General features: G+C 39.5%; 1 protein-coding gene across 1 annotated transcript in view; it reads left to right on the top strand.

Annotated features, from left to right (window-relative positions):
• Window positions 1-12,260, top strand: part of pdia5 (protein disulfide isomerase family A, member 5) — a 43,683-nt gene that overhangs the window by 1,227 nt on the left and 30,196 nt on the right. Inside the window, exons 2-3 of the mRNA XM_027164613.2 lie at window positions 6,640-6,766; window positions 7,825-7,912. Coding sequence (XP_027020414.1) covers window positions 6,640-6,766; window positions 7,825-7,912 — 215 coding nt within the window. The remainder of the gene's footprint in view (window positions 1-6,639; window positions 6,767-7,824; window positions 7,913-12,260) is intronic.

The raw sequence follows: 12,260 nt of genomic DNA, 5'->3' as shown, positions 1-12,260 counted from the left end.
CCTTGCCACGTCATTCTGCTCATATTTACGTTACTGAGAAAACTACTGGACTGTGTGAGAGTAAAGGGAAAATCTGTCACCTTTCAGACTGATGCTCTCCTACTGAACAGTATGCCACATTACTGTTGTTTGATGGATCAAGCTAAATGTCATTAGTGTGACATTGTTCTTACAGATTTATTGATATTAATATTTATGCAGATGTAGAGCAATTAAAATGATTATTATTATCCTTTTTATAATCCTGCTTTGTGAGAACTGCCTGGCCACGTCATTCTGCTCCTGTTCTCCAGGCTATTTCCTTTCTCACATCCTGTTTTGTATCAGCCATTGCAAACAAAGGTGCTACCTTCGAGCAGAGGGCAAGATGTGAGCTCAAACAGTAGCTGGGTTGTATACTCTAGTGCCTTTGTATTTGTCTTTACTGCTCCTGCAAGTAAAAGCAATATCCAGATCCTCGCCACCACTACCATTACCACCTCTATAGGAATAGGGTCTGCATGCCCCTCATGCTTTCAGCTCCATTACTCATATAAACATAAGGACCACTACCAGTGGTGGTCACTGTCTTTTTACTCAGCACAGTCTTTTTTTTCCATTGAGCATGTAAAGCCTGGCTCATTCTCCAACTGTGCCTATAATTTATCTCCAGGTTGCAGCGTATTGTTGGAGGCAGAGCCAAAGCCCCTCCCTGACCAAGTTGTTTGCCACATTAATCAGAAAAAAGAGAGGTGTGTTTGACAAAATGTCAGTTAGTTTGTGCTGAATCAGTGCATCGCTTCATGCTGAAAATTGGTTGCCATCCAGTAAGCAGCTTTGTCATACTGGACGTACAGGGGGCACATGGGATCACAGCGTCCTTGGCTGATCAAACAGAAGTATTTTGACATATTTTCCTTTCATCGTTTAATTGTATAGATATGTTCGTCTATAGAAAGGTGTGTAATATGTTTGATATACAGACTGCACAAACCAAGTGCTTTAACTGAAATATATCTGTACGTTTCTAAGTCTTAGGAAGTAGTAGCACCAATGAAAAGGTATGCACCAGTATCAGGTTTTGTAGCTGGATTGGATCATGTATTGTCTTGTTCAAGCAGAAGCATGCTTATTCATCCCACTAAATCTTGCCATTGCAAGAAAAACATGGTTTATTAAAAAAAGTGTTCAGGTGCATTCAGAGAACCAAATCACCACATGTGTAATAATGTTAACGAGTAAATCTGACATACATCATGTTATCTTGGATTTGTTTATACAACATAGAAAGAACTCCATGAGTTTTTGTTGGGCTTCCTACCTACATAACTCTGTTATTGGTTAACTCTCTTAACTCTGTACATTAACTCAAGGGATAAATGTGTTTTTCCTCTCTGAGTCTGTACATGGATAACATTAGTGGTGTGAGGTTTTCTCACCGTACTGTATTTTGTCTCAGAGATTCATTTGTGCATTTGAAATGGCACTTTGTCTTTTGATTACTTTTTTCAGAGAGAAAAATTTGGCAGGTTTCACAGATCGGTTCCTCCTGGCAGAATTTTACAGACTTGTTTTTTTCTTTCCTCTTGTATTTTGTGTCCTGTTTATGTGAGAGCCGTGAAGGGTATGTTTGTTTGTTTTATGTTAATAATCAGTGAAATTCCTTATCGGGGTTCAAGGAAGGAAAATTCTACATAAACAATGTAAACCTAGCCAGATCTACCAGGAATTGCAATAACAGTATGCTGACTACTGAAGCAATGAGTAAAAGGCAAGTCAGACAGACAATCCACTTCTATTGTTTTTGTCAGTGTATGTATCTTTCAGTATAATTCATACTTTCTCCAAACAGTGTGTGATTAGTGCTGCACAGCACGCAGCACATCCAGTCTGTTTGTTCCACTTTGCATCGATCGACAGGATGCGATCAGGACTCTCCTTTTGTACTGCTTTGTGGATTGTTATAACATTGACAGCCTTGTGAAAGCAGCAGCAGCATCATTAGGATAATGCCCACATTGAACAAGGCTGCTTGGTGAAAAGCAAATGGGTTCCCTTTGTGACTGGTACGAGGCATGGCGATCGCCAGACAGTAATGGGCCTACCATTTTTTTTCCCCCTCTCTGTCAGGTCTCTACTTAGCTTGTGAAGAAAAGATGCTGTTTACAAATTTGACGTGACATGACGTGGTTCTGGCTATCGCGTCTGAGCGTCTTTATTTTCCGAACGGTCCTCAGGATCCGAGGTGTTTAGATAGAGCAGTTTTGTGAGTTTTCTTTTTCGCAAGCAGCAAATAACTGCTTGTAAATTATAGATTTGCAATACAGTTTCCAGTTGGAAAATCGTTTGCTACATTTCCAATAGCTGGCTTTATGACCTCCGCACATCTGGCTGCAAACACTCAGCTCCCTCGAAAGAAATTCTGAGGCATGGCTTTTTTTTGTTGGGGCATCATTGATGTCCCGTGAAGAGCTGATATGATTCACCTGCTGCAGAGATTTGTCGTTTGCTCTAATTACCCCATGCTGTCATCTCCTCTATGACTCCATCCTGCTGAGTGTTGAACTGTCGCCCCATCGTTTAATCAATGTTGTGTGCCTGGGGCAGGACTGCAGCTCTGACAAGCACTCACACCACGACCACTATGAGTCAGCAACTATGGTTTAGTAATTAGGATTTTTTTAATGCCCCGATTTAGCGAACACCTGAAACTGAAACATTGCTGCTTTTCAAGATAAAACAGTAGTCAAATCCAAGCCGGAAAAGCAGAGACACCGAAGGGTCTCACACAGAAGAATTTGTTTGTCGTAGCTGCAAAAACTTTCTCTAAAGTCTGGCTGGATCTGTTGATCCTGAATGGGACAAATTGATATAGATGTAGCTAGCCGTATAGAAAAAGGTGGACTGTGCTTTTTATTTCCGGATAATAAGGCATAGAACGAGTGCGGTGTGTTTTATTAGGCATTTTACTTTCAGTATACCGTCTACAGCAGATTGTGTTTCAAATGGTTTGCTCTCTCTGATGTTTTTCTTTCATGTTAGTAATAAAATTGTGCAGAACATTTTGTTTAGATCCTGGTCTGTATTCTGATGCCCAACAGAAAGCCATTTAATAACAGTCTACATTATTCACTAACGCTAAACACAGTTATCATATCAGTTATTATTATATCTGACATGGACCAGACTGTGTACCGGACAAGCACTGCCATTCGTTTTACACGCTTGTATGCTCATTAACTCCAGTTGCTTACAAATTCAATCATTTCCACAGATAATATGAGTTAAACATCAGTGCAAGTTTACTTCTTAGGAATGTTGGCACATCTGTCGAGCTCACTACAGCTTGCAAATCTCTTGTATGTGTTTAAGATCTGGAAAGTAGTCTGTAATTTATGTAAAACGAGCCTCGCAGGATGTCCCGCAGGTCTCCGTGTGTGGCAACATTTGCTAATGACATTTCTTTTTAAATGTAATGAGTCTATAGAGCTCATCTGAGAACGGTCTGTCGAATGCAGCCAATTTGGAGGTGATTTGCCCCGGGCTCGTCTCTCCGTGGAGCTGTGAGGATGCGCATGCTTTTTAATGAGCGAGAAGATGGAGCTTGTCTCAAATCTGTCACCAGGCAGGACTAAGCTCATCAGCGAGTCTGCGTCTGTAACACCACCGCCGTCGACATCCCTGCCACGGCAGTGATTCATTGATCCCCTGAATCTCACAGGTGACATGCTTGGTTGTCACTGATAACAACATTCTTAAATATTCCTGCTGGATTTTTCCTTGCATTAACGTTTGTTGAATCACCAGCCATCAGGATTAAACGTCTGTAGCCATTAGTGAGACATAGTGTAATGATTTCACACGTCATAACGGCTTCTGTGAATGGAAAGCATTGTTTTGGGCTTTTTATTTTCCTCGCTATATTTTCATTAGCAAATTACTCTTTGCTTAGTATTCTTATGTGAACTACAACCAATGCTACGTTCACGCAGTCGCTAGCTGTGCTACAAAGAGTCCCTATCCTTTTTTGGTGTTTGCGTGTAAAATCCATCAGAGTACTGTATATCAACATCATATCATAGGAGATGGAGAAGCAGTGTCTGAACAATTTTACACCATATTTACATAGAGTTGAACTTTTCTCAACTCTGTCACATCGTTCTCTACTCATACCCACATCTATCCTCGAACCGTAAATCACCAACACTCATTGAAAGTGAATAATCTCTGGTTTATTTGTTGCTGTGAGTCGCTGTATGTGTGAGCGCAGCATTGTAGGGGAGAATTGTATAGAGGGGGATAAAATATATATATATATTTTTTTATATATCAATTTTTTATTATTTTCATTTCTAGGTTGCAATAATTAGTACATACTAGCGATGCATTAGGTCTATTTATTTTCCAGATTTCCCCAGTGAGTCCTGACACCGGCATTGCATCTGAACTGATTCTCATGTGTCCTGCGTTCAGTCAGTATGTCAGATGTTCATGGCATGAAATTTGAATGGCACATCTGCGAGTTTATATTGCTGAAATGAAAATCAGCCCTCATACCGACCCTCGGTGCAGCCCTTCCCCTCCACACTGAACTCTAATCCAATTTTTTCAGGCAGTTAATCCGAACAGCTGTCAAAAGTCAACGGTTGTGCTAGAGAAGCGTGTCCTTCATTAAGCAGGGTTTAATGGGTGCTGTTGAGCATGTGTTAGAGGCTCAGACAGTGTCACTGAGACGTTGCCTGCTTCTCCCTTAGTTTTTTTTTTTTGGCTTATTCCTTTTTGTGTAGAACTCCTACAATCATAAGCTGATGTAGAATGATCTAGAGATTGTAAAGGAGGATGCTAATTTATGGTCCTGAAGTTTCGGTCTACTGCATTATGTCTCCTGCACCTCATTTTCCTCACAGGTGATGTATTTGCTGATGAGTCTGAAGTAACCTGTGTTCCTAGTGCTTCTTCGTCTGCCGTGGTTATCAGTCTGGCCTGCACTACTGTACACTGGCTAACAAAATGCTTATACTTATCTATCTCTCAATGTAACATAATTCTTTCAAAAATGGCTTTGTGTCTGGTTCCTCTCAAGGTTTCTTCCTTTACCATCTAAGGGAGTTTTTCCCTTGCTACTGCTGCCTGAGTCACCTCAGACTGGCTCATTGGGGATAAATACATACACATTTAAATATATCTAATATTAATCTTGAATTTTATTCATCTTTATATTATTCTTTATAATAACATTTTGTTGTATGTTTATGTTCTGTAAAGCAGCTTTGAGACAATGTTTAATAATTGGCTGACAATTGTTTAATATCCATTGTGATTTTTCGTAGATCTGTATTTGTTTTTAGATTTATTAACTAATGAATTGTATTCATTTATAATTAATTATTTATTAATTATTCATTAATTTATTATGCTGCTGTAAAATCATTTCCTTAGCAGTAACAATAATGTCTTTCTGTCTGTCTCTCTGTCTGTCTGTCTGTCTGTCTGTCTGTCTGTTTGTTTATCTATCTATCTGTCTGTCTGTGTATCTGTACATCTATCATTCTGTAAATCTTTCTGTCTGTCTCTCTGTTTATCTGTCTACCTGTCTGTCAGTCTGTCTGTTTATCTATCTACCTGTCTCAGTCTGTCTGTCTGTCTGTCTGTCTATCTACGTCTATCTATCTGTCAGGCTGGCAGGCTGTCTGGCTGTTTGTCTTTCTATCTAGCTATCTGTCTGTCTGTCTGTCTATCTGTCTGTCTGTCTGTCTGTCTGTCTGTCTGTCTCTGTCTAGCTGTCTGTCTAGCTGTCTGTCTAGCTATCTATCTGTTTGTCTATCTCTGTCTGTCTCTCCGTGTGTCTGTATCTAGGCTGTTTAATTCAAAGGAATGCTCAGAAATGTTACTGGAGTCTGTTGGAGTTCACTAAGTTGACAAATATGGAACAACACACAATGATGCTGATATAGTAAAATTATCAGCAACTTGTTGAAGTAATGCATCATGATGCAAAAGGGGAGTTAATGCCACCACCCCAGTAGTTTTATTTGAGTTACGCTAAAGAAGCAGAAGTGCAAAGAAGGTTGTTCTGATGACTTTGTGAGAAAAAGTTACAGCTTTATCTCTGACCATTACAGAACACTGACAGTGGAGACTACGTCCAGAAACTGCTAGATAAAAAATAATCTCACTGTAAAATTGAATGCACTTGTTCGTAAGACATGTATTTCCTGTGTAAGACAACGTCATAGAACACAACTGCTGTTTATAGAAAATGTATCCTCACCTTCTGAACAGTCAGATGCGAGCAGCCAGCAGTGCTCTGGTGTAATCAAAAAAGCAGAGCAGGAACTGGAAGCAAGCTATTTTATTGTTTTCCAGCAGTGAAGCATCTGGAAAGGAGCAGTGTATCTTTTGAATCTACCCAGCAGTTGAATATTATTAATAAAGCTCTATTTGTGAAAGTGTATGCTTTTATCTTCTCTGTAATTGCTGTTGTTTTTCAGGCTAGCACTGCTAAACACAGTTTGACTCTGTTGTGATTTTGAACCTGATACCATCGTTGCGTTGTCAGGCACACAGCTGGAAACGATGTCCTGAAGTGCCTGTGAGACTTTGCTGCGACGCTGAAAAATGACAATGATTTTCTCCTCTCTGTTGCTCTGTCTCTCTCAGGTTGTGGTTGTAGCCACACTGCAGGCAGTGAAAGTGTCCCCATTAATAGAGCGAGTCAGTGACCATAAGGACTTCAAAAAATTGCTCAGGACAAGAACCAACGTCCTTGTTCTGTACACTAAGACAGGTGAGTGTCGAACCTACGTTATTAAATATAATCTACTCAGCCATGGTGATGCTCATACACATTTACAAATCATCTAGTGTAGAGAGTTTCTGAATGTGCACTTTTCCTTTCCTTCAGTAGTACCAAAAACCTGAGAAGAACAATAATAATCTGTTTGTCACTAAAATGTTTGAGGAGTTCGGATAATGTGGGAAAAAAACACAACATACTCCAGTGCAAACGTTAACACTGCTCTCACACCTCTACAAACCCATCTCTAATTTGTAACTTGTTGGTGGAGGGATGCACGGTGCCGTGTGTGATGATGTGTGGTTTCCTGGTCCGTAAACAGCCTCATTTTTATACACAGTAGACAGGTCTCCCAAGACCTCACTGCTCCAGATATATTGGTTTCATAATTCATGGCCCATTTCTGCCATGTGAGGTCATTGGGTAAGACTCTGGAGTATCGAACAGAGCATTTGATTGATGGCCGAGTCATCTGCTCATTCTCCAAAGCTTTGGTTTGAAACTCTCAGAATACACACATGTACACAATACACACACACGCTTTTAGTTCCCCCTGTCGGATGTTTCCATTAGCTTTAACTTTGCAGAGTAGCTGAGCTAAGACTCACAAGAGAGCCTATTAAATAGTTAGTAATATACGTAGGAATGGGAATGCTGTATTTAGGCCTTTTAATTTTCAAAGTTGAGGAAGGAATTCTTCACCATGCTTCACTGTGTACTTTTTTTGTTGCTTCACTGTATAACCTGTTGTTCCTGTCTTGTAGCTTCATAGTGTTTTTGGATATTGGCCACTACTTACTAGCACAAAAATATGTTTTTTATCAGAGACTACAAAACAAGTCTGAATGTTGCTTTGTATACGGCTGTCTGCTAAATACTCTTAATGCCAAACCTTTAGGAATACGTTTACTTTTGGCTTTGCTTAAAGAGAAAGAAATAAAGGAGGAAAAAGTACAAAATGTTGGGACTATATTGCAGTGTGTCTCATATGTTGTAATAGTTTCTGTATAAAAGGCCTTGCTCCAATTTTATTTTTATTTTTACCTCAGCTACATCCGGCGATGTTCAACTGAAGCTGCTGACTGATGTAGCCCAAGCTGTGAAAGGCCAAGGGACCATCGCCTGGGTAAACTGCGGGTACGTCTCGCAGAACATTTCACAACATTCGTGTCAGTGGATTAGCAGTTTGCTAGATATATGTGTATATAATAAGGAACATAATTATCAAGTAGTGGAATGAGTATTCATGAGCCCTGGAACACGAGCACAGTGACAACGCTTAAAGTATCAGTGACAGGAAATGGGAAAAGGTTTGTAATCCCTTTGGAATTATTTGGATTTGTAAAGGAACGATTCTTGAAATGTAGCGTGTCATAGCTATAATAAAAACTCATCAACGGGTGCATCACATCTGTATGTGGAAAGTATTACATCAGGATTGAACCAAGCTCTTACAAAATTGTAGCAGAACTAATCAAAGTATGGAGGAAGAAAAAACCTCTGTAGTTCAGTTTTCTATACATAAACCATTGTCGCATCCATTGTAACAGATATTTGGTTTATTATTAATAAGAAATAGCATATAAATCTAGTCAAATTTATATGCTATTTCTTATTATAAGATTATAATTAACCAAATATAAGATTATTAAGTCTATTTTAGGTGCTTTTGACTATTAATACTATTTTTATTAACAGATCGATTTTGCTTCTTCTACAAATTAATGACTATCTCTAGAAATAGGTAATAATAATAATCTTAGATTTGAAAACTAGATTATTGTGAATACATTCAAGATGAGGTGAACGTTTTTGCAGTTTAGTCATGTTTTCTGTGCCTGGACCTCTTCAAATTTTAACCGAATAAACCTAATGTTATTAAAAACAAATTGTGTTGGCTCAGGGCTCAGGGGTCAGGGTGGTAATCTACTGATCTGAAATGGCAGCACTTCCATCCTGCACACTGTTGGGTCCCTGAGAACACCACTTCCCCCTAACTTTCTGTCTGTATCCTGTCTCAATTGTAAAGTAGAATGAGCAAATGTACAGTAAATGATCAGTTACTGGCTTAACCTGGTCTCTCAGAAATGTTGTAGGCAGCGATTTGATCTGAACCCCTGATCCAGATCATTATAGGACTAAGTATAAGAACCTAGAGAATACTGACCTAGTTTAAGGAATACAGTTTGTAGCAGGTATTCCAGTCAGCTTTAGTATAGGTTTGATTTTTCCTGCCATATAAATCACTCACATTGTTTTGGTTATCAGTAATTTACAGTTGATGCGTGTTTGTACTGTTGTAGGTGAAGTCTTCAATTTAGAAAAATGAGAGCAAAATGAATCAGTCATCTTTTCCCTGTTTGTGGAAGGAAGACTGCAGTGATTTCACACTCATGAATACACACTTCTTTTCCTTCTAAGCTTCTACCGATTCTTGCCACAGATCTGTCAGATAAGGCAGGATGACTCTTTGAAAGAAGTTCAGTGAAATCTTTTCATGCCAGCGACATGGCCCTTGTGCAGCGTGCAATCCTCTCGGCATCTGCCAGCCCAGAAGAGTGTACCCATCTATTTCATTCTTCTTTATCTCTTTTCCTCCTATTTGAGTTTCTCTTTTCCTTTTTCCAACCTGTGAGTCTGTCAGCCCTTTGCTCATTCTGTCTGCAATTGCTGCGAAGAAGAAAAGCTGCAAGTAAAAACTGCAAAATTCCTCGTCTCATACTTTAAAGTTACGGATTTACTGAAGCTATTACTACTGATGAGATGCCTTTTTGCCAGTTTGTACCAAATATATATAGCAAGTTTGCTGTCCCAATGTTATAGTTTAACTATAGTATTGCAATTATGGTCTTTCCCTAGGACTTAAGAAGAAAGAAACGTATCTATTTTTTCAGAACATTTGAAGTTACGGAGAACTGAAACAATCAGGCAGCAACAGTACTTAAGCCAGCTTATCTGACTGGCTTCTCAACAAGAAGAATAGTTTTACTAATTGCACAGATTCCTGATTAGGTCTTGAAGGATTTGTGCTCTTTGCTGAGGTCTCACTCCTTCACCTACTGTACAGTAAGTGCACCAGGGTAGAGATGAAACAGGACACTTTATCAATCCTCATGTCCAGGTGGTAGCGCAGTGTTTTGACTGTGAGTTAGGAGTTAGATACATCACTTAGCCTTCAGTTGTGGGCAAACTGCAAGATAAAACCGATCCTCTGCAAAAAAAAAAAATAACACTGCTTTTAGCCTGCAGCGTGAGAAAGTCTCTGCTAGAAATTGATGACATTGCCAGGAGAAGTGCACATATTGTCAAATGACAAGGACCTGAAAGATGGCCGGATCACTGTGCTGGGGCATTAACTCACCATGTCAGGATAGAGCACTTGGAGAAAGACAGAACCTGAGATGTTTATGGATAAAGGATTCTTATCAAATGTGTGAAATGCATGATCTGTTAGAAAATCTATATATAATATGATTTTGTTTCAAGCTTTCAAGTCTAATATGGCTGGATAGTGGTGTTGGATTTCACCTTAATAGCTTTGGGATTAGTTTGAGTCAGTGGTATTGTCATGGCTTCATTGGGAAACCAGTGAGAAATATCAGGGTTAGTCATTTCCTCTTCCGTTACCTTTAACTATTGTTCTGAGCCATGACTGATGTAGATTGGACCCTTTCTTCTCCCTTCTGGCTACACTGTTTTATTTAGAGTACATTCTGTAGAGGTGAGCAATACGTCTTAAAAGACACATACAGACAATGATTCATGCAGAAAGCACAATGGGTTAGTTAGTTGATATATAAAATGTTTAAATTTAAATTTTGTCACATACACAATTATACACAGTAAGATATGCAGTGAAATGTTTTTCTCTGTCTTGTCAGTGTTAAAAATGTCCTTTAATTTTTTTTTTGTTGTAGAAAAGAGAGATTAGCTGTATGAGGAAAAGAAATAGACTAACTATTAAAAAACATAGCATATAAATTCAATGATTTATATGATGATGATATCCTGATTTAGTTTATGCTAAATTCACTTCCATGGTAACTAATTAATCATTAACGAATATTAACGAATTATTAACGGTTTTATTTTCCGATTCTATTTTATGAAGAGAGGTTAAATCTATAAAATTGGATTAATGTGTCCAAACAGTTGACTCAACCTTTGACCCTTACCCAGAAGTGCTTATGAAACGGAGAAGCATCTCGTGATTTAAATTCCCAGGCTGCCAAGTGGTACAATGGAAAAGTCTTCGCTATACTACACACACAGATTACTAGTTTGAATCCCAGTGATGTCACACAGAAATGGTGGGGAGTTCAAGGAAGCAAAATTGGCTGTGATCTCTGGGAGAAATGGCAAACTCTCCCTCTATAAATAACAGTGACACTAACCACTGGCAGTGGTGGTACAACTGGTTAAGGCTCTGGGTTGTTGATCGGAGGATCGGGGTTTAAGGTCCACTGCTGGGCCCTTGAGCAAGGCCCTCAACCCTTCCAGCTCCAGGGGTGCTGTATCATAGTTGCCCCTGCACTCTGAACCCAACCTCCTCAGTTGGGGTATGTGAAGAAAATAATTCCACTGTGCTGAAATGTATATGTGGCGATAATAAAGGCTTCTATGCCCCTCCTTGTTTTTTCTATTCTAAACCATTTGTGGTTGTCTGTGAGCTCATGTATGTAGAAGAGTGTGGATAGTGCATTCCTCCAAAGTGTGCCACGCTGACTTCACATGTCTCCAAGGAAGCATTCTCAGTGATTGGTTAGTGCTTGTTGTATAATAGAGGAGAGCTGGGTGAGAGGTGGGTGGGGATTGGCCAAGAAAATCCACTGAGGGGGAAATAAAATGAATACAATCCTGCATTCATATCCCTTGGTGGCTGAGAGCCTAAGCTACTGCTTACACTGCTTACTCTGCTTACAGCTAACATCTCTGGTTCCATAGTGCTGCCTGTGGCATGTCTGCCAGTAAATACCCAGTGTTGCCATCTGTGCTAGTGAGTCAGGACCTTCACTACGCAGCACGTTTAACTGAATTTCCCACCTGACAGCCCACACTTTTGCTTTTCCTCTTCCCATTCTTCCGCTTTTAATGTCCTTCCTCAGACAAAAGTTTGATGAGGAACATGCGTAAAGCTAATAAGGCTGTCTCAGCCCCTCTTTGAAGAAGAGGACATTGGCAGGGGGAGGGTGTTGGATGTCAAGATTTTAAATTGAATTCTGTCTCTTTGAAATTCCATTAACATTAGAATGTGGGCTTTAGTTTTCATGACGTATTCTTTCTTCTTTCTGGGGCTTTAGCTTTCTTGGAGTCGTCTTTCTGCGTCAGTTGTTCCTATGTAATGTTTCTGTGCTCATTATGACTGACTCCCACAGGGAAGTAGCAGTTCTGGAGCATTGTGTGCATTCTAAGGCAAAGGGTGGTAATTACACATTCTTTCTGTAATATGCTCTAGGTAACCATGGGCCAACAATGTTTGGTCAGG

Source organism: Tachysurus fulvidraco, chromosome 6 (assembly GCF_022655615.1).
Source record: "Tachysurus fulvidraco isolate hzauxx_2018 chromosome 6, HZAU_PFXX_2.0, whole genome shotgun sequence".
Classification (NCBI taxonomy): domain Eukaryota; kingdom Metazoa; phylum Chordata; class Actinopteri; order Siluriformes; family Bagridae; genus Tachysurus; species Tachysurus fulvidraco.
This window is presented reverse-complemented; position numbering and strand designations above follow the sequence as displayed.